Source organism: Sturnus vulgaris, chromosome Z, assembly GCF_052056855.1.
Source record: "Sturnus vulgaris isolate bStuVul1 chromosome Z, bStuVul1.hap1, whole genome shotgun sequence".
NCBI classification, from domain to species: Eukaryota; Metazoa; Chordata; class Aves; order Passeriformes; family Sturnidae; genus Sturnus; species Sturnus vulgaris.
The window spans coordinates 31264284-31287016 of record NC_142283.1 but is presented as its reverse complement, the minus strand read 5'-3'; the positions used below and the strand labels follow the sequence as shown (position 1 = coordinate 31287016).

Sequence of the window (22733 nt, the reverse complement as noted above, 5' to 3'; positions counted from 1 at the left end):
AGCACATTACAGGGACAGCAGAGATCTCTGGACTTAAATGTTCACTTATTTGAAGGAAACATTCATCTATAGCAGGCTATATCTAGAATGTTTCTTATGAGGATCTAGATATAATGTAGATTGCTTGTGGCTTCCTAATTGGATTACTGAAGTGAAATTCGAATATGCTTGAATGTACTAGCCCTCAAAATCTGCTACCGATCCAGATTTGAAAAGCAGCTTCCTTTTCTTTTTCCACTAACTTTCCATTACTGACATCTTCACTCATTAAAGATGAGAAGTAGCTGGATTTTAGAATTAAAACAGAGGAAATTCCATCCCTGTTTTTCTACATAGATACTGTGCAGGCCACAGTGGTGTCATCTGTTCTGTTACACCCAGACGGTTTTAGAAGAAAGACTGTTTCTTTCAAGAGGAAGACAAACTTTTAATATACAGTTGTTGTAGAAAAAAGCTTCCTAATTTTTGATCAATGCAGTTAGCCTTCATACTGTTTTAGTTTTCAATTTATTTATTCAGACTTCATTAGCTACAGCAGATATGAAAAGCAAGTATATTATTTAACATTCTCCCACCAGTGTCCTGCTTGTGGTAGCAAAGAATTTTAATATTCATCTGCCTAGACACACTGTGAAGCATAAGGTCCACTCTGAAGTAATTAACCCTAACTTGCAAGAGATTTTTGATCTATCCCAAAATCTTTAAATTTTTGGTCTGCTGCATTCTCCAAGAGTAACAACTTTAGCTCTTTGTTGTCATATGATTTTCCCTCCTGTACTACAATAATTTCACCTCTCTTCCCCCGTGATAAGGTGTTCTCTGTAATTGGAACATTAAAATCTTGTGAGAATCATCAATGAAAGATAGTGTAATGGAATTTTGCTTTGCAACCCTTAAGATAAATCAACTTCATAAAAATGTGGGCTTATGCATTGTTTTTGAAGACACATCACTCAGAGGGGCTACAGTGCATAGATACTTAACACCAGGTCTAGGGATGGAGTTTAGCTACAACAGGTGGGTGGTCTTCCAATACTGAGCAGGCTAAAAAAAAATGCAGTAAAACTACTTAGGAACTGTACTGTTTTCAGAGATATAAGTTCTCTATTGCATTATCTTATCAACACATCTATTGTCATGGTAATTATGTTGCTCTGTTCTTTGCCACTGACTACTTCTTAGTGACATCACTTTTTTTCTAGTAAAATAGGAATATGATTTGACAGATCTAAGTAAACTTTGCAAAATAAATCTGGTTCTTCATTCAGAAGGAATAGATGGTAGAAAAGATCTGTTATTCACAATAATTCTTTAATTTATTCAACTAAGAATTCTTTGTCAGAAAGTGTTTCTATGCAAATATTTTCAATTTTTATAAGGTAATTAATTGTGTGGGTATGATGGTAGCCATATCCTCCCTGAATGGCTGATTTATATCACTAACCTACACCCAAAAAGTCTGAATTATATTTTACATCTAAGCATCTTTTATAGCCCTTCATATAATTGTTCATATCAGCTTTTCATAAATCTCTTCCCCTCCAACTTACCAGCAAGGTCAGTGGAAATGTCAGTGGAAGTGTTTATACTTCCTGCAAACATTTCCAATTTCCTTTCCTGTTACTTATGCATGAAACTTCTCCTGCAAGGCAATCCTTAAGATTTATTATTTTTTCCTTTAGATTTCTTCCTGAGGTTCACTTTCTCTGTGAAAACTGAAAGAAATTGGTAAAGCAATTTTAGAAACATTGATTTAAAAACAGAAGGTGTAGTGATGGTTTCATTTCTTTGCTTAATTTGGAGGATCTGAACTTCAAAAACTTGTACAGATAATTTGTATAATTACATGAATTTGTCACTGTGATTTTCATACCTTGGGTGTTTTGGCACACATGCTTCTTTCACTTTGATTCAGATGAAAATATAAGTATTTAGGTTAAAAAATATATCCACTTGTTTAGTTTTAAAACACCTGATACAATGATTTTAAGAAATCTTAAAATAAGTCTACTGGATAAGCTAATAAAGAATGTTGGTCTAGTTGCCTTTTTTGCTTTTGTTTCCTATTTCTGCATTATGACTTTTTTTAATGATCTGGATCTCAATCTTTTCTTCTGAAAAAAAATGCAACTTGACTGTAACTTCTGAGTTGATGTTAGCCCATGAAGTTTTTATTGATAATGTAGCAGACGAGAATGATCTTAGGACTGCAGAATAATTGAATCAAAACTTTGCTTCCAATTCAATGAATTATCAGACTAGTGGTTTTTGTTGCTGCTGCTGTTATTCAAGAATTCTTAAATCTATTTATTATTGGAATGCAGATAGCTACTTAATGTTTTACTACTTATTTAAATGCTGAAATACTTAAGAGATCAATAAAGCGAGGAAGAAAAAAGTCTCTGCATAAGCATAAAGACTTGATCAAAGAGAAAGGGAAGGCGGAAAACCTAGATTCATTTGAACAATTTCTGAGCTCTGATTTAAAGAAAAATCATCATTTTTAGAGTGTACAGGCAGTCTTGACTTAGCTTGAGATAGAATTTGGGAACAATACACTAATTTTAGACAAATTTCAGGCACAAGACCTGATGAGGCAAATCCTTTGCTATTGCAAACTGGCTCTTACATTGAAAGAACATATGATAGGAATGTCTAAATTACACAATCAAGTCAGAAAATGCCACAGGATTTCATTCATTCTCCTAGTGGCATTGTGTCCCACTGTAAGAACATTTCTAAAGGTGTCATATTTTCATGTGTCATTTGGCTGTCCCTAAAACCATCTAAGTTTGTTTCTCATCTTCCCTTCGTCTCCTGGGCAACTCTTCCCACCATTGCCACCTTGGACACCGTCCACCAACAAAGGTTACTTACCCTTCCTGCCCTTTCTTGGTCTGGTCCAGCACTAAAGGAGAGTTCAAGAAAGCCAGAACAGCTGTTCTTACAACATAACTGCAATAGGTACTTGAGACATAAAGATGTGAATAAAAAACTTCCCTAACCATACTGAGCTGGGCAAAAATTTGCACCACAGAAGTTCAGTAGTCTTAGCTGCACATATTCAGTATCTGTCTGCTCAGCAAAGGTGTTTTACTGGAAGGATTTGAACAATAGCTTTAGCTTAGTGCTTGCTGAAGTGTGACAGAAACATTTTTACTCCTCAGTATCTCCTCCCTTCTTTAAAATACAGCAATGCTAAAATTTGGTATTCAGAGGAGAAACAGTCTTATATACACAGAACAATTTACTATGTCTAAACACAATCTCAAAAAATATCCACCTTGAAGGACTGCACACCAGGAAAGAGATCCATATTAGAGTAGTTAATGAAGATCTGCAGCCCACGGGAGGGACCCACATCGGAGAAATTCATCAGGGACTGTGTCCTGTGAGAAAGACCCCATGCTGGAGTGAGAGAAGCGTATAGGGAGTGACAGGAGCAACATGATGAACCCTTCACAGTTCCCATTTCCCAAAACCTTTCACTGCCATACAGGAAAGGGAGAAAAGATGCAGAGTGAAGTTGAGCCCAGGAAAAAGAGAGAGCTTGGAGCAATTGTTTTATGATTTGAGGGTTTTTTTTCTCACTATCTTACCCTGATTTAATTGGTAATAAACTAAACTAATTTTCCTTGGCTAAGTCTGTTTTTCTTGCAGTGGTAACTGGTGAATGCTCTCCCCCTGTTTTATCTCAATGTGTGAATCTTCATTTATATTTTTTCTACCTTCTTCGGTTCAGGAGGGCAATGATAGAACAGATTCAGTGGGCACCTACTGTCCAGACAGGGTCAACTCAGCGCACATTTTTAAAACAGGTAGTTCACCTGATTCTTGGGATTACCTGGTAGCATTTAAGTGAATAATCAGTACAAGTCTGTCTTGTCATGCAACATTTAATCCTAGAACACATTGAATACAGTATACTTTTGTAAAGCGATTTTTTAGAATGTGAATTATTACATGACCATCACACAAACTTGTCCTCTCTGATATGATCCACTGGGTTTGGGGTTGTTTTTTGGGTTTTTTTGTCTGAAAGGCTGAGAAAAGGGATGGGAAAGGTGAAATTAAGTCAGAACATGAAGTGATGCTAATGCAGCTACTGACAGAAACAGATCTTGTGACTCTCACCTTTTCTGGATAAAACTATATCCCAATCAATACTGGAGCATCAGATGGGACATTGAAAGGACCATGGTCAAGTGCACTCTAACTTTCAGCTCTAAAGGCTTCACAATTAGTCTGAGGGAGAAGTGAAAAAATATATATGACATGCATTATTTGGCACATTCCTATATATGATATTTAGAATTGCACTGCATTCTAGGAGAGCATTAGGTTGCTTTTTTTTTTTAATTATAGTTTTTCAATTTAAAAGCTACAGGGCCCTGCACGTTCTTGTAAAGCACTTGTGGGAAGATTCTAAGCTGCAGAACTTTGTATAAATTGATTTGCATTTCAAAATAGTAGTGGCTGTTTTGGGTGAGATCACACAGAACTACTAACTAATAACTTTAATGAGCCTTCATATTTGCATGGCTGAACTTTGAATAGGGTCCTCTTTCGAAAAAGAGTGCCATCCAACAGTAACTTGACTCTTGACTTTGGAGTTAAAGAACAGAGCCAGAGAAAGACAAAAAGAAGGTAATTAGTTTATTTTTATTTTTTAATAAATAACTCCTTCATATATTTTATTTCCCCGAGTCTATCAAAGCATGACAAATACCCCATAAAGGTCAGGAAAACAATTTTACAGATTGTCATTCACATTCAAAAATAGAAAAACTGTCAGTTCATAATAATTTATGTTTCTTTACTTTTCATCTATCAAGCTATTATTTTAGAGGACTACTGTGTAGTGCAAGGCATGGTAAATCACAGACCAGTATGACTATACTTCTAGGTTATTTTTGTGTGTGTGTGTGTGTGTGTGTGTGTGTGTGTGTGTGTGTACATACTTGCGTGCATACACCTTACTTTCTTGTATGTATCAAAATGAAGAGAGGGAAGAAAAAACAATGCTGCAGATATTTAGAGGGAATACGGAACACCTACACTGTCAAAGATAAAGTATGTAGTGCTGGATGCTTAAGCAGGAATGAAAGGCATCATGTTGAACACATGACACTAACAGTTCAGCACTGTGCCAATGAAGTCACCCACAAGTCTAAAGAAATGCAGAAAATACTTTTTCACTGCAAGACATCAATTTATAGTGAAGAATATATTTTAATGGCATAATTTCTCTCTTTTTAAAGTAGCATTGTTGATGAAGAGATATATAATAATAAATAATTGTGATCACACTGGAATGGAATGTACTTTACAGATGAACTATATGCTTTCAAAATGTTCTTAGCCTGAAGGCACAAGTTAGGCCTAGTTAGTAATGTTACTGGACATGTCCTGAAAACACAACTTTACATTCATTAAATTCAAATGGGGCCATATGCAACAGATCATCAAAGTTCACTCTAGGCTTCTCCCAAAATTCACCTTGACCTACACATTTCACTTGCTAGACCTTTTAACCCTAGCTGAAGAAAAGGTTACATTTTTTGCATAATGAAGATGAAATCAATTTTCCACAAAGCATTTCAAAGCGAAGGGTGTAGTCACAGATTTGGTTAGCAGAAAGAATGCTTGTATCATCTGGCTCAATGTAAATTACAATAATAAATTTAATTTATGCTTTCTTCTAACCTATGTTTATTGATCCATGTAATCTTTCTTTTTCAAACTTGATATTTAATGTAATTTATTATTTCTCCTTATTGAAATGTATTAAGTCTAGGTTATATCAGAGTCCTGAATCTTGCTTCCTTGCAAGTGCATACACACACATGCACACACCTTTTCAGATATCTATCTATCTATCTATCTATCTATCTATCTATCTATCTATCTCATTATCTATGCAAGTTCCTTTGCAGAAGACTGCCGTTAATATTTGAATTGCTTTTTCTGGATTCAAGCCACAGTCAAAAAAGCCTTCTATCAAGTTTTAGTTACCAGGTGGATTGGATAGCTGCAAAAAGCATTTCATATTTTTACTACCTAAGTAGTGCTCATCTTCCACTGAACCTGTTTACTTTGTGCTTCATACATTATAAGAAGGATACAGCATGAAATGAAATTTCTGTGCGGTAGAAGTATCAGTATGAAAGCACTAACCTCACAGACTGCGCTCTGAAAGTAATGATCAGAGCACCCAGAAGCTTCTCTGATCTAAATTCATTGCAAATACCTAACTCAGAGTCCCCTATTGGTTTCCAGTTTTAAGTTAGTGCCTAATGAAGTGAAGTTTATCTCTGAAAACCTTTGTCACAGCTGGAGATAACTAGCAATAGTTACTTGCAAGACAACAATCTAACGGGGAAACTAAATCTCAGTAGGTTGTCCTAGAACAAAGTAGAAATGTGCTTTTATAGGTAATATCATACAGAATAATTTTCATCCAGTCTCCAGTCTATATGTGAAAACCAGTGTGCAATGGACCTCACATTAATAGTCTCTGCATAGAAGCGTAAAAATGGAAATAAAATGCCACATCAGTCAAGAGTGAAATTCTTCCATATGTGAATCGTTCATGTATGGTCAAGTCAAAGAACGCAATTTATAAGGGAGCTCTAAGATAAATACTCTTTCACTCAGTTTAGTTTTTAACAGTCAGAGCACAACAGCTGTTTGTTTCTCAGTCCAATTACAATAGTACAAATGCATACAATACAAGTCTCCCAGTTCTTGTTTAGAATTTTTTTAAGATCCTAAAAATCAATAGACCCAAATATCTGCTCTTTTTCTTGTGTCTTGGATCTCCACTGTTCTGCTCTTCCATGGTCTGAGAGTGCAACTCTTCTCTGTCAGGCGGGATGATTTGGTGAGTTACCACATTCCAAGTTGTGTGCCAGTGGAGTGCAGTGTTGCTGTAGTAGAGTTACTAGTGGGACTTTCTTTTTCATCAGTCTGTGATTTGCTCAGTATTATTTTGATGTGCTTCAAGCAGCTTATTTGCTCAAATAGCTGTCTGATTGCTGCATCAATTTAGCTAAACCATATTTTTAAAATGCATTTATTGTCTGTGTATGGAAGGATTTCTTTTATGTTACAATCTATGTGAGCACATAGACAAAAAATTTGACTCAAATATAAGTTGCACATTTCTTAAGCAGTGGCCAGATGATCCTCAAAGCCCAAAGATGCAGATAAGGTGGTGGATTCTTGGTTATTCAGTAATTTTGACATTGTGGCTAGTACCAGATGGGCCATAGTCATCTGTGCAGATCCAACAGGTAGTTAATGATGGGAGTTATGTAAATATTTTTACAAGTACAATTAAAATGAAGCTCAAATTAAACAATCCAGAAAAGGTCCCATTATAAGGCTTATTAATATTATGAAGCCTGAATCCCAACACTATACCTTAGCCTCATCAAGTAGGCTGTACCATAGGAGTTAAGGCACTTCTATGGTCCTTTCTTGCACTTTGCTTTACTCTGAACATCTCAGAAACACCTTCCTTTGATGAACGCCTATATCCTTTTCTTCTTCTTGTGAAATGGGTGATTGTTTGTCTTCATTTAGTAGCTGCTAAGTAGGTTTAGAAAGTCTCTTGCCTCTGGTGACTAAACCTGAAAAGTATGGTTTGAATGTATGAATGGTTTTGAGAAGGGTAGCTAATTTAGTAGAGGTTATCTTGTCTTCTATTCTCATTTTTAACCTGAAGGCAGGAATGAATAAATCCCTTACAAACTGTGATTTTCATTAAACACAGACAGATCGTCTTGTTTTTGTCTTCCTAAAACTAGTTTATATGTCTTGGAAGTACAAAGATGTACTCTGTAAACCCTTCCCAGATCTTGGGTTCTAAGAGTTATACAAAATATCTCTATGCAGTAAAAGCAAAGAATCAATTTGACCTATAACAAATTCTCATCAGAGATGCACTAGTTCTTCCTTCCTCATTTGAGCTATTGTGTACGTGTATGCGTGAACAAGCTTCATCTCTTTGTAGCTGTGATATATGCAACAGATGTTAAAAGGGATCTTTTCATTGTCAAGGAGCTCCTTGTCTTGATTATAATATGTCATTAAGATTTGCCTTAAAATATTAATGGGAGGCAAAAGCTTAGTTTCATATCACCTTACAGAAATCCAATGCTATAAACTTATCACAAATCCTATTAGCCCTTTTTGCATAGTGTATGGTATTTATCTCTTGGTTAATTATAACACTGTCTTGAGAAACCTACTTAGACTGAGAAAAGACTGAAAGGTCCTTTATTGTTTGGAGTAGGAAAAGCTGTTTTGTCTTCTCTAACATTGGAGGAAAATGCCGGATCAACAAATCCTTTGACTAGCCCTATGATATTGAAGTAAAATCTTCCTTTATGGTCTTGCCATTCACAATAGGTTTTATTGATTTATTCAATATGAAAACACGTGCATTTGCTTTGCAATGGTACTGTTTCTGCAGACTTAACATCTCCCCTTTCCCATCCTCAACCCACAGGCCCGTGACGGAGGGTTAGCCCAGATCAGTGGAGTCATGCATCACACAGCTATATCATGCTGGCTGCCATTCCTGTGTCTGGCTCTGCTGCTTGTCTTCACAAGCCCCACTGCAGGCTGCCCAGCCCGCTGTGAATGCTCAGCACAGAACAAGTCTGTCAGCTGTCACCGAAGACGTCTGATGTCCATTCCAGAAGGCATTCCCATTGAGACCAAAATCTTGGACCTCAGCAAGAACCGACTGAAAAGCATTAACCCTGAGGAATTCACATCGTACCCGTTGCTGGAAGAGATTGACCTCAGCGACAACATTGTCTCCAATGTTGAGCCTGGAGCTTTTAACAATCTCTTCAACTTACGCTCCTTGAGGCTTAAAGGAAACCGTCTGAAGCTGGTCCCCCTTGGGGTGTTCACTGGTTTGTCAAACTTAACAAAGCTTGATATAAGTGAAAACAAGATTGTCATTTTGCTGGACTACATGTTTCAAGATCTGCATAACCTAAAATCCCTGGAGGTTGGGGATAATGATTTGGTGTATATATCACACAGGGCCTTCAGTGGGCTGCTTAGCCTGGAGCAGCTCACCCTGGAGAGATGCAACCTCACAGCCGTACCAACAGAAGCTCTTTCTCACCTCCACAACCTCATCAGTCTGCATCTGAAACAGCTCAACATCAATGCTTTGCCAGCGTACACCTTTAAGAGACTGTTTCGCCTGAAAGACCTGCAGATAGAGGCCTGGCCCCTCCTGGACATGCTGCCTGCCAACAGTCTGTACGGTCTCAACCTGACTTCTCTCTCCATCACAAACACCAACCTGTCTGCAGTACCTTACTCTGCTTTTAAACATCTGGTTTACCTGACACATCTCAACCTCTCTTACAACCCCATCAGCACCATCGAGGCAGGCATGCTGTCAGATTTAGTGCGCCTGCAGGAGCTCCACATGGTGGGGGCACAGCTGCGTACCATCGAACCACATGCTTTCCAAGGGCTCCGATACTTACATGTGCTTAACGTGTCCCAAAACCTGTTAGAAACCCTAGAAGAGAATGCATTCCATTCCTCCAAAAGCCTTGAGGTCCTCTGCATCAACAACAACCCTCTGGCCTGTGATTGCCGTCTTCTTTGGATTTTGCAGCGGCAGCCCACCTTGCAGTTTGGCGGTGAGCCACCAATGTGTGCTGGCCCAGATAGTGTCAGAGAGAGGTCATTCAGAGACTTTCACAGCACAGCTCTCTCCTTTTACTTCACCTGTAAGAAGCCCAAGATACAAGATAAGAAGTTGCAGTACCTGGTAGTGGAGGAAGGACAGACTGTGCAGCTGATGTGCAATGCTGACGGGGACCCGCAGCCTACCATCTCCTGGGTTACCCCACGCCGGAGGCTGATCACAACTAAATCAAATGGTAGAGCCACTGTGCTGGGAGATGGCACCCTGGAAATCCGATTTGCCCAAGACCAGGACACTGGAATCTATGTCTGTATTGCAAGTAATGCAGCTGGGAATGACACCTACTCGGCCTCCCTGACAGTAAAGGGGTTTACTTCAGACCGTTTCCTTTATGCCAACAGGACCCCTATGTATATGACAGACTCCAACGACACAAGTTCTAATGGAACTAATGCGAACAGCTACTCTCTGGACCTTAAGACAATATTGGTGTCCACAGCTATGGGCTGTTTCACATTCCTTGGAGTGGTTTTATTTTGTTTCCTTCTTCTTTTTGTGTGGAGCCGAGGGAAAGGCAAACACAAAACCAGCATTGACCTTGAATATGTCCCTCGCAAAAACAATGGTGCTGTGGTTGAAGGGGAGGTTTCTGGACCACGAAGGTTCAATATGAAAATGATTTGATGGTATTCTGCTAGCAGTGCTTTTTCTGTGGCATTAAAACCAATTAAAACAGCCTGGCATGTGGAATTGCTAGGCAGAAGCAGCTTAATGCAGCTGTCAGTGTATCAAAAGGTTATATTAAAATGGAAAGACTATTTGTGGTTATACAACAGAGCCTCCAGACCTTGAGGCAGATGTGTCAGGGCCTTTCATAGAACTGGGAAATTGTACTAACTGTTTGCATTGCAAATATTGGCATTCTGGGGATATCAGCAATGAACCACTGGCTCATGCTCATGGACAATTGTTCAACATTTTCTACTGCTACAAAAGGAAAAAGAAAAAACCCTACAGTGTAGGATTTACATACTTAAAGAAAAAGACACATTTGTCTAAACCACACTCTACAGTGAAATTTGTATCCATATATCCCATTTGGTAAAACTTTGCATCCTCCCTTCTAGTTGGTTCAACACAACAAAAAAAATGGTAGCTTTTTCTTTTCTTTAATCTACATCTATACTGTGTACATTTTGAAGCAATACAAATGAGAGGTTGTGCTTTTAGAAATCCATCAATACTGACCCAAGTGTGATGTCACCCATCTTTTAACTATCATCAAACCCAAATTAGATTCTCGTAGTTACTAATTAGAAATAAGATGATATTTTTCTCCTCATGTAGAAGGCCAGAGCTGAATAGTTGAGAGCAAAACCACTCAACTCTGTCTACTATGTCTACTCTTCATATAAATATAAGGCATGTGCCTCGTTTTGATACAGAATGGAATATTTTTTATATCTGTGATATCACACTGGACCAGTTTACTGTAATACAGCCCTGGATCTCACACAGGGAAGGCAACCCACTAGTCAATGCTGGCATGGAGGAGTTGAGTTCTACCTTGAAGAGAGAGAATCCGTCTTGTTAGCCTTGATTTTCATTTCAAAGCTACTGTTAAAATGTTAATGTGTACTGGGCCAAATAAAGAGCATAATACATTCTGCAGACTCCTTGGGAAATATGGTCATCTTACTCTTTATACAAGGGAACTAAAACATACAAACATTCTGTTACTAGGAATGAACTCTTCTCCAATGCCAAGTAAACTACAGTTGTTCATGCATAATATGGGGATTTATAACACTAAAATAATGTTTAAAACATGATAGCCTCAAAAAGGCTAACAAACTGCCAGATATAATGAACATCTAGCCACTGTTACTCTCACCTTGTATATTTGTAGGTAACACAAAAACGCAAACTAATTTCCAAGAACAGATTACTTAGGTATTCTTGATGCCATTTTAATAACAATGTGGTTATGTTTCTTTCAGGGGCAGTATCTTAGAGCAAGAGAGGCAAGTTTTTCCATATTTTAGGAATCTTTTTTAATGGAGAGAAGACAGAAGTGGAACATTAGCTCAGTACAAGTAACCTTTTGCTTGTTTGTTTTATGCTTCCAAAGAAATCCTCAAGAGACTGAGAAATGAAATTTTATTCTGTATCTTAATATCATGATTTTTATTTTTAAATCCTCAGCAATTGCAAGATGCAAAGTTGTTCAGCCACCTCTCAAGTTTTCCACCAGTTATGAGCCATAGGTTTGTCATACACAGTTGATAGCAAATATCATATTTAAATGATTAGCATAACCTGGAGTAAGGATGACAATGACTATATATATTTTTAACCAAGATGAATATTAAAACATTTAAAGACAAAACATTCAGATTAATGTGATTTAAAAGCCTGTATTCAATCTCTGTATTAGATTTCAGCATTTTGAAACCAAAGTCAAGCTGACCTGTAATACGATGCAGGAGCTTCTAAAATTAGTATGCACATTCTTTGGCAGAGATTTTAAAAGCAGGATAAAAAATCTCCCACTTCTATCAAGGGAAATGTGCCAAAAATTGCAAAATCCAGCTGTGGTCCCCAGATGTATTCATGAATTAGCTGCAGGACCCAAGACTAGGCAGTTTTGAGAATCTTTTTTTTTGGTTGATTGTTGGTTGCATCGTTGCTTCATTTTAGGTTGACCAACTGAGGAGGTTATTTGTGGAAATTCTTAGAATTTTCTTCACTTAACTTGGCTTTAAGTTTAGAGTTGGGTTTTCTTGCTTCCTTTTTTTGCTATGCTCTGAACTAGATAATTGGAGATATATGGACATGCTTGATAAGAATAGTCTTTGTTCTGTGACATCTGTAGAACATTAATATAATGGAATAACCCCTGACTAAATTTTAACACGAGGGAAATTATTTTTGTTGATGTAATAACCACTGCACTGAAGTCCAAAACTCTACTGTACCTTAATGTGGACAGGTAAAGAAACAAATGGGGATAAAACAAAATGTTTCTGAACTGTCCCTTGAAGACATTTGCATGTGCCTTTCCCTTCTAATTGTGTTTTTCAACTAGTAATCTATTGCCCCTGCATCATTTCATGTTTAATGTTAAAATCAGTGTTAGAAGCAAAAGTTCACCTAAGTTCTAGATATTGCAGCTGATTTCTTCATATTAAATGACACAATTTAAAAAAATCTCAAAAAACATCACCCTAGAAAACATGTACTTTTAGGATTAATTATGAGTTGCTGTATTCCCCTATTCCCTTAGAATGACTCTAAGAAGCGATTGCAGTTAGTGCACTGCAAGGATTTGTAAGCAGAAATGTGCTTAGTTATCTATGTGAAATGTGTGCTGGTGATGGAAATCACCACTTGCTGTTGCTGAGCATCACCTTGCAGAACTGTCAGCATTCTGTGTATTGCCTTGAGTTCAGTCAGTATTCAGTTTTTCAGAATCAATGTTTGTTCCTTGCCTCTAGCAATGTTCTACTTTTTGCAGCCTACTTATTTCAGCATGGACTTAACAAGGCATATGGCACCTCTTAACAGAAGTGAGGACAGCAAGACTCGGAGACACTTTTTGTCTTGCTCCACATAATCTCCTTCTTACGTGTTTGTGGGACACATACTATCTATGGCTCATTTGGGTGAAAAGGAATACAGTGTCTAAGACATAGAAAAGCAGCTTTTTGGCAATTCTTTTAAGAAGAGTGGCTGAATGCTTATTCTGCCTCTTGAAGGAGTCATTTCTCTACTAGAGATCAAGGAGACACACCAGTTTATTTTACTGAAGGGGAGAAAACGACTGGGCTGGGAGAAGGCGTCTGACCCACACAGCTCCCCGATCATATATTCAGAAACGAATGTACAAGTGTTTACAGAATCACAGTGAAACGTTTAGGTTGGGAAAGACCTTTAAGATCATCAAGTCCAAGCTTTGACTCATCACCACCTTGACAACTAGACCATAACACGAAGTGCCACACCCAGTCTGAACACCCCCACAGATAGTGAGTCCACCACCCCCCATGGGCATTCCATTCCAATGCTTAACTACCACTTTGGTGAAGAAATTCTTCCTGATGTCCAGCCTGAACCTCCCCTGGTGCAACTTGGGGCTATGTCCTCTCCTCCTGTCACTGGCTGACTGGGAGAAGAGGCCAACCCTCACCTGGCTACAACCTCCTCCAAGGGAGTTGTAGAGGTTCCCCTGAGCCTCCTTTTCTCTGGGCTGAACACCCCCAGTTTCCTCAGCTGCTCCTCATAGGACTTACACTGTACCCCCTCCTCTAGCTCTGTTTCCCTTCTATGGACAAACTCCAGCACCTTAATTTCCTTCTTGTAGTGAGAGGCCCAGAATTGGACACAGGACTCGTAGTGTGACCTTACCAGTGCAAAGTACGGAGGGACAATCACTGCCCTGGTCCTGCTGGCCACACTATTGCTGATGCAGGCCAGGATGCCATTGGCATTCTTGGCCACCAGGGCACACTGCTGGCTCATGGTCAGCTGAATGTTGACCAGCACTCCTCGTCCTCTTCTGCTGGGCCACTTTGCTGCCATTCTGCCCCAGCCTATAACACCACATGGGATTGTTGTGATCCAAGGGACCTGACACTTGGCCTTTTTGAACCTCACAACACTGGCCTTAGGCCATTGATCCAGCCTGTCCAGATCCCTCTGCAGAGCCTTCCTATCCTCCAGCAGAGCAACACTCCTAACCAATTTGGTGTCACCTGAAAACTTACTGAGGGAGCACTCAGGTCGTTGTAAAGATATTAAACAGGATTGGGCCCAGTCTCGAGCCCTGGGAACACTGCCCATGACCAGAAACCAGCTGGTTGTGGCATCATTCACCTCTCTCTGGGCCTGGATATTCAAACAGTTTTTAACCCAGCCCTTTTCCCAACCCAGTTAAACTTTCCATAAGTGAGTTAAAGAGAACACTGAAACAATATATGCAGAAAAGAGTTTTTTGCAATGCTTTAACAATGGAAAAAGACTAAGCAGCACCCCACCTCATCCTTATTTTAAATTTTAAGCTGGTCCTCTGTTTTTTTTCTCTTCTCTTCCTTTTTGATTTTGCAACTTTCTTTTCAGAAAGGCTTTATCCACAAAAATGTAACTCGTTAGATTCAGACTGGGAAGCTGCTTTTACCCTCTGTACCCACCTCATTATATATTCACACACGCTTCTAGTGCCAGCAAAGGCAGCAGCTCCAGATACAGCTGAAGAGGAGACACCAAGGCCCCTAGAGAACTGCTGATGTCACCAGACGTGTTTCAACTAAACTTTATTTAAGTTGACTTCATTGTTACACTGCCATTTAAGGTTTCCTTTATTTATATGAATGGTAGCTATCTTTTTTTTCCCTATTTCTTTAATCTTGATTTTGCATCACCTATGACAACAACAATTACAACACCACGAAGAAAATTAAGAAATATTAAACATTACATTCTCAGCATGACAAATTGTAATTTAGGCAGATGAGACCATAAGAAGTCAGCATTAATATTTAACAGAAAGTCTTATCTAAACTTTGGAACAGAACAAAAAACTGGCAAGGAGATTACTGAGGTAGGTAGGCCATGTTGCAACTGAACCACATCAAAGATGTGCAAGAGACTTTTCTACACCATGCCTGGATATCTTTATTATTTTTTATATTAGACTTTCCCAGAAAGACTCTCAGGATGTGTGAATGCCAGAAATCCACATTTAACCCATGAAAAGACAAAGCATTGGCTGGAAATCCAGGTGAGCAAGAAGTTTCTGGCTGCCCAAGGACAACAGCAGCTTCCAGCAATGGTAGACAAGAAACTATAGTCATTCAGTTATTTTGCCTCACTCACTACTGCATTCTGAAAATACAGTCCATTAGTCACTGATAAAATGCACAATCCTTGCCCATTTTTATTCCCAGAAGGCAACATTTGCATAAGAAGCTACTGTCTGTTCTACTTCCATTTACAGCAGTGAAACATCCAGCAAGAAGTGAGGAAGAGGAAGCCTATTCTGACCAGTTTGCTAAGAATTTTTTCCATTGAATGATCCTAGTTTACCTGGGGCTAGCATGATGACTGCTCTGTCCATTCCTATCCTCTCAGCTCACCAAGTGGCTTGATATGGAACAGCAGGGAAAAAACATACAGTCAAGTTGTCCCTTCTCACTGAACTGTAACTCTGATCAACAGCACAGAAGTAGTCTTAGAAATCTCAGTCTGCTGCAGTTGATCCATGGTTTTGCCACAAAAAACACATGGGAAATAATTGGATACATACTTTCTGGCCTTCTTTCAGTATCCTATGTGATTGATTGCTCTTTGTGCTAAAAAGAGCAAAAATGAAGAACTAAAACCCTCTCATCCAGTAATTTAAAATTTAATTGCGTCTGAAGGAGTTAAAGGAACATCTTTGGAAAAGTCAAAGGGTGTGATTGCTGGAGAATGTTTCAAGAAATGAATGATACTTTTCAAGTTAGCCAAGCAATTTGGATGCCTTGTTCGTATTATCTAAAATAAGAATTAAAACGTCAATTTTCCTTGGCAGCTAAGAAGAATCACAGTTAGTTCAGTGATACATGCTCCTTTTGTCTATCTCCTAGCTCTGCTCAATTCCTTTCTCAATTTCAAATGACTGTGATGCCAAAGACAGGTCTCTGAATCTGGTTAAGTCTCATTGAATGTTCACATGGCTTGTGGAATCTAGTTCGCAAAGCAGGATCTTAAACCTTCTTAATGCTAAGCAAAAAAAAGCAAAAAAGGAAGAAGAAGCTTGTGTAAACCTCCTCCTGCTAATGAAATAAATCAACTGTTGTGAGAATCTTGCTACTGAGACAGCTACATGTGAAAAGCAATCTACAGGCATTTTGGGGGGATGTTGGGGGGAGGTTTGTTTTGTTTTATTTTGTTTTATCTTTTTCACTAGAAGCAGGTGGTTGGGTATAAGGCCAGCCAGAAATAAAAATCTGTATTTATAACATCAGAAGAATGAGGAAAGAGATGGTATAGTCAATAAAATGCTCTGTGCTATTTCAGCTTAAATTGAAGGATTTTTTATCCTTCATATTAAAATAGGTTAAAAAACATTAATTTTATTATCTGTATTTATTCAACTGTACAAATTTATCATGAAGAAGAAGTGCCGCAGTAAGAGACTGAAAACGGATTTTCTACTGTAGTCAGGCAACATAAATCAGGAGAAATCCTCTTGACACCATTCTGTTGCTCCTGGTTACACTCGCAATTTGATAAATGAATCTAGGTTTTTTGCTTTCTACTAAGCAGGCTGTAGTGGAAAACAAGCAGAACTTATGTTTTAATTATTTCTCATCTTGTGGCATCTTGTGCCTTTTATTCTGGATTGCTTTAATATTTACACTGCAGAACATGATAATATACATTCTGGGAAGAAAAAGATAAAAGGCAAATGGAAATCTGTGACCTTTAAAAGTCTGCCTATTTCTATTCATGGCATTTGCAAGTCAGAAACATCATCTCCTCACACTTAAAGCCAAAAACAATGGCTTTAAAGCATTGTGCATAAGCAGCTGCAAAGGCATCTATGAAGATGGTGTTCAACTTGTACACATATTAGTAAGTTTGGTCTTTCAGAAAACAAAATATTATTGCTTGTTAAAGAATTCATTTATGTCATATTGATACTAAAAGAAAACACTTTGGCTCCATTACACTGGGCACGGTATAAGTAGGAAGTAAATTATAACACTGATCTGTTGAGCTTACAGCCATATAGTAGGAAGTTGGCCTTTGAGCAAGCACACATGATAACAAGTCTCTCATTGTTTGTGGAGGGAATGCCATAGTGCAGATATATTAAAATATCATCCCACTTGAAATCTGTTTGCAAGCACATGTAGTTCATATGTACATGTTTGTGTGTGAAAAAATAGTAATATTTGTTTTGTTCCTTTCTTATTTCAAGTATTAAATGTATATTGTTTTAAAAAAGTGACAAGGTTAACATGAAAAATTTTGTGCTGTAATTTATTTTGATATATATGATCATGAGTATGAATGGGAAATGAAACAGCCTTGCTGTCATGATCCATGAAGCACGTGACAATTCAGTTTTGTCCATAAGTTTGCTTCATGTTTGAGCAAAATACGCAAATATAATGGAAAAAAAAAGCAAAGAAAAAAAAAAGCTTTGTTGTCAAGACAGTTGTCCTGAATGTCATTTTAAAAGTTACTTTAGGGCTTATGTCATGATGTGTGTCATACTTATCCACAATGAAACCCAAATAAATAATTCCATGGAGTGGCAAAATTTACTTGAAAAAGTGAAGAAAATTTACATCATTTCCTTTAATGTAGCTGATCACTTTGTATCCCAAGGTGTAGTGTAGAAAATTAAGACAAGAACAGTAGTTTCCTTAATAGCAAACCTGAGGTCCTTAGGGAAGTCTTCACAGGTTAACTTTTCAGGCCCACCCCTCTTGAACTGAGAATCTGAAAGAACACAGAGAGAAAGAGAACACTCTGATAGGTATTTTTCACCTACTTACTCTCCTCCTTCATTGCATGAAGCCCTCAAACACAGAGAAAACTAGGTCTAATTCAGATATGTTTTGGGATTTATTATCCATACAAAGTATCAGTCAGCCTGTTTCCTCACTTTCACTCGTGCAGTGTGTTCTGGTAACTGATGGGGATGCCATCAGGCAAATGATGGAAGAAGAAAGCATGCCACTTAACAGCACCCCAGAGAGAACAGCAGAAAGATAGATTTCACCAGATGTGTCACTTGGAAGGCAACAAGTACTGAAAATCTGTATCTGAGACATAGTTACTGAGGAAATCACCAGTATTCAAACACCTTTGCAATTACAAAAAATTTAGTGGTGGAAAGTAGATTCTGCTGAGGTTGAAATCTATTTCAACCCGCTGAGACTTGCCCAAATCTACCAAGTCTACATCAGAGATCAGCTTTGGAGAAGGACACAGGCTGTAATCTAAACCATTGCTACTCCCATTTTTCCACATCTAGGTACTTTTACCAACGACAGACTTTGTTTATGGTTTCTGGGATAATCTGAATTAAGATTTATCACCCTGTACCCATTACACTCTAAGATAGGGTCCTGTTGTCTAGAAGGGAAAACAGTTGCTACCTCGGGAAAAGAAGAAGCAGTTTGAAATCCTGATAGATTGCTAGGAGCAGAGACAGACACCAACTGAATCTGAGCTCTCCTATGCCCCCTGAAATATGTCTTATCCTCCCACATTTGCATTTGACACCTCCAAAAGATTTTGACTGGCTTGCACCACTGTACCCTCCTCTGGAGCAGAATGTCAAATGGAAATACAAATTGTCAGTGAAATTTTACTGTTGATTTTATTATAGAAATCTACTTTATTAATACTTTTAATCTGATTGGCAGTCTAGTGTACTGCAATACCGCTTTCAGTATCACATGAAAAAAAGATTCATTGCACCTACCACTGCAAGAAGAACATACGTTTTTCCTCAAGAGATTCCTCTACAATAAGATTACACTATATCAAGAGGTAGAACCTGTTCCTATATCACAAGATCTATTGAGCAATTTCCAGTTCTTACAGTAGAAGAAGCTACTAGTTTGCTCCATGATAACCAGGTAGAGAAAAACACCATCACATCAGGCAATCACTGACATATTCATTAAAATTTTAAAAAATTATATAAAAATTGTAAGATTTATGAATAATTCTTAAGAGACAAATACACTAGATTTTTAAGGGCATACAAAATTTTCTACAGTTACAGTCACTTTCAAAATTTTTAAAGAATATTTATACTATTGCAGATCCACTATAGAGGATTTGCCACATAGTTAGTAGCCCTGTATTGTATAATACAGGCATCTTTAAATAAACAAACCTTGGCATCCAAAGTTTATTTTAAGAAATGCCTGGGTTTAATATTTTTGTATTTTTAAAAGTTGATGGGAAATTGAAAATCCCACTACTTACTAAGTAAACTCAATTCAGAGACTTAGTTATACTCTCGTGAGGGAATGGTTACAGAGAATTTTCTGCATCATAAAACCTTCCCATATACAGCTGTGGATAACATACTAGTAAAAAAAAAGGGCTTTGATCATCTCTGGTACTATCTGGAACTGGGGTGAGGCTGGTAATTCATGCTGGGAAAGCACAAATAAAGTATGAAAGTGCTGGATTAAGAAACACAGAACTGGCCTTTCTGTCTACATGACCAGTAAGAGTCTGGGAAATTTAGTCTAAATTCCTTCTTTCCTAGATGCAGGAAATTTCTCATGGAAACCTCATTTTCCCTCTCTTCTTGGAAGGATAAGTTTCAACCTTAGTAAGTAATGGGAAATAAAATACAATAAGAAGTTAGTAAAATGCAGGACTGGATAGTAAAGATGAAAAGCAATTAGAATTTACCTGAAAAATTATATTACATTGGTACTTAGCACACTGTCTAGGTAATTCTGGAATTGTTTTAGTTTGCAGGACCTGGTTTATTAATTAACAGCTAGGGGATTCATTTAGCTAGTTAATGCTGTAATCACCAGCTGGAATATCTTATTTACCTCATCAGTCCCTAACTGGAAGTTATATTTTTCTGAGCTATTTTCCAATAACTTTCCTATTTATATAACTCAAAAGCACAAGTGATGGACAGCACACTTATTTTATTATAGAAAAACAATGATAATAAATTTAATCTATTACTTTTGCTGAGAGAGCTCTTTGCTGTTTTTACCAAGATTAGTAAGATTACATCCCTATCAGCTGAAACCAAACATCTCACCTTGAGAATCTACTGACTTTTTTGTATCTGTGCAGTGCACCGGTTCTAACACATTGCAAATAACATTTCGCTTTCACACTGAACAGGCATGCTATGCAAAGGAATGGGTTAGAGACAATGCAGCCTTCCAAGTTGCAGAAACATTTGCATTTTAATGGGCCTTATTGAATTTTTTGTTGGCTTTTACGGGTTTGGCAGGCTGTCACATTTTGTTAAAGTATATCAGATCATTCTTGCCTGGCTTGGAGAAGGCATAGCAGTCAGTTTGTAACACAAACAGAAGGCTGAAGCTCAGGATTTCTTAGCTGTAATCAAAACCCTGGGCCTCTACTCTTTGGAGAGTACAATAATATTTACCTTTCAAAAGGAAGATTCTGCCATTTCCCTAAGGATTATAAAGCCAAGGAGTTATAGCTCACCCATACCTGTGTCAGGAATGATAATTTTGATGGAGATTGGTATTAAATAAAATCTTTTTAAAGAAATGCAAGTCCTGCTGCTCAAAGTGCTCCAGATGAGTGCTCCTCTTGGCAAGGTGGTGACAGCAGTGGATTGCCCTGTGGTCAGCCTTTCCAACAGCTGTAAATTAAAGGATCTTGCAGAGCAGAGGCAGTATATGAAAGAAAATTGTCATGAGAGATGCACACCAACTAGATCCTGTCTTTTATGGAGTTCAGTGGTATATTGGATGAAAGGACCTCTTAATGTCTCATTTAATTAGTGGCTTTGCAATGCTTGGAAAACATGATTATCTCCCAAAGCATCTACGAAATTTGTGTCTGTCTTTCATTATAGATGAGAAATGCTGAAATGAATGCAAAACACATATCAATCGTCACACCAAGCACTCAGATTATTACTACTACAAAAACATTTGTCTGGTCTTTATACAAGACTACCAAAACAAAGTCCCATAATTTCTCCACTCTCTAATCAAGTTTCTTGAAAGAAAACTAGTATTTTCACATGTTTCCCAACTCTTAAATAGATTAAGTAACAAGCATACACTTTTCAAATTACAGCTGCCCGTGTTTATCATAGGGAATTTTTCCTGACACAACTCTATTTGCCACAACATTGAGTTGTGGCCAATCTCATCTTCATCTTTTAATCAAGATTGTTTTGCTTATACATGAGCCAAACACTTGAAACTTCCCCATTCCCACTTTCTGCTTTAGAACTGAAGCCAGAAGATTTTGCTGTGAATGTCAGTGAAAAGCGTTTGATAGTTAATGAATCGTTGCAGCCTTGCATCCAGCAGTCACTGGAAACTATTTCTGAAGTATGGGCCTATATGGTATGATTAAAAGTAACTACTTCTTGGGAACAAGATTAACCAGTACCTCCATTTTATCTTTCAAGGCCTCCATCAACTTTCAAGACACTGGAAGGTGTGTGTCCAAGTCATTTACAACTTAAGGAAATATTTGATGGATGTGCCTGCCATCTTTTTGCATACAAAAAGGCATGTGAGAAATCAATTTGTCCTTTAAGGGTTAAATTACTGAAGCAGAAATCTAAACCACTACAAACAAAAGCAGGTATGCATTTAAAAATATTGCTCTGATGGGTTTTATGTTATAAGAATGAAAGTCAGAAACATGAGTAAGAGGTGAACTTGTTGATGAGAAAATTATTTTCTCAATGTAATAAAATGCTCCTTTCAAATCATAAAATATACTCCCTCCAGTATATAAACACAACGATTCTCCTCTCTCCTCGTTCAAAGAGATCTACAAACCACCTGATTTCAGTACAAATGCTTTCTTAAAATACATTCTGTTATGTTCAAAACATCAACTCTTCCTGGATTTTCAACAGCTGTTGTAATTGCTTTTCATATAAATCGATTTTAATTGTAACACTGTTCTGCTACAGGCCTACTGTCTGTGTCCTTCTAAATTGTCAATTACTTAAATGAAGAAATAAAGGCTTGAAAGTGCATTGTTGTAATTGATTTCTATGTTTCAATTATCTTATCACAAACAAAGTTATGAATTTCATCTGTTGAGGCACAAAGAATACTTTCCTTGGGGAAAAAAAAAGAAGAAAAAAGAAAAATAAACATAAAAATCCACTACTGTTTCACTTGTTGTTTTTTAAGACGAAAGTTTAAGATTGTCATTCCAGTCCCCTGCTATAGTTTTGGAAATATACATAGCATTTTTAGTGAGTATATTGCTTAAAAAGAGAAAATATTTTTCTTACATATTCTAATGACATTGCTTTTCTACATATACA

At 37.6% G+C, this 22733-nt stretch overlaps 1 protein-coding gene and 1 long non-coding RNA gene across 16 annotated transcripts in view; one reads left to right on the top strand and one right to left on the bottom strand.

The window, feature by feature from the left end:
• LINGO2 (leucine rich repeat and Ig domain containing 2) overlaps window positions 1-22445 on the top strand; it is a 687670-nt gene extending 665225 nt beyond the window's left edge. For 13 of the 14 annotated variants that reach the window (XM_088156133.1, XM_088156126.1, XM_088156127.1 and 10 more), the window contains one exon: window positions 8516-22445. In XM_088156133.1, the coding sequence (XP_088012259.1) occupies window positions 8552-10372 (1821 nt within the window). In that variant the 5' untranslated portion in view covers window positions 8516-8551 and the 3' untranslated portion in view covers window positions 10373-22445. Of the gene's footprint in view, window positions 1-2383; window positions 6884-8515 lie in introns of those variants that run through there. The other variant, XM_088156134.1, reaches the window with a different exon arrangement.
• The window catches only part of LOC148219773 (uncharacterized), a 155215-nt gene that overhangs the window by 5544 nt on the left and 126938 nt on the right, over window positions 1-22733 (bottom strand). The window contains exon 2 of one of the 2 annotated variants that reach the window (XR_015799294.1): window positions 18118-18181. The exons of the other annotated variant lie outside the window; for it this stretch is intronic. This is a non-coding gene — a long non-coding RNA (uncharacterized LOC148219773). The remainder of the gene's footprint in view (window positions 1-18117; window positions 18182-22733) is intronic. 2 annotated transcript variants of the gene reach the window in all.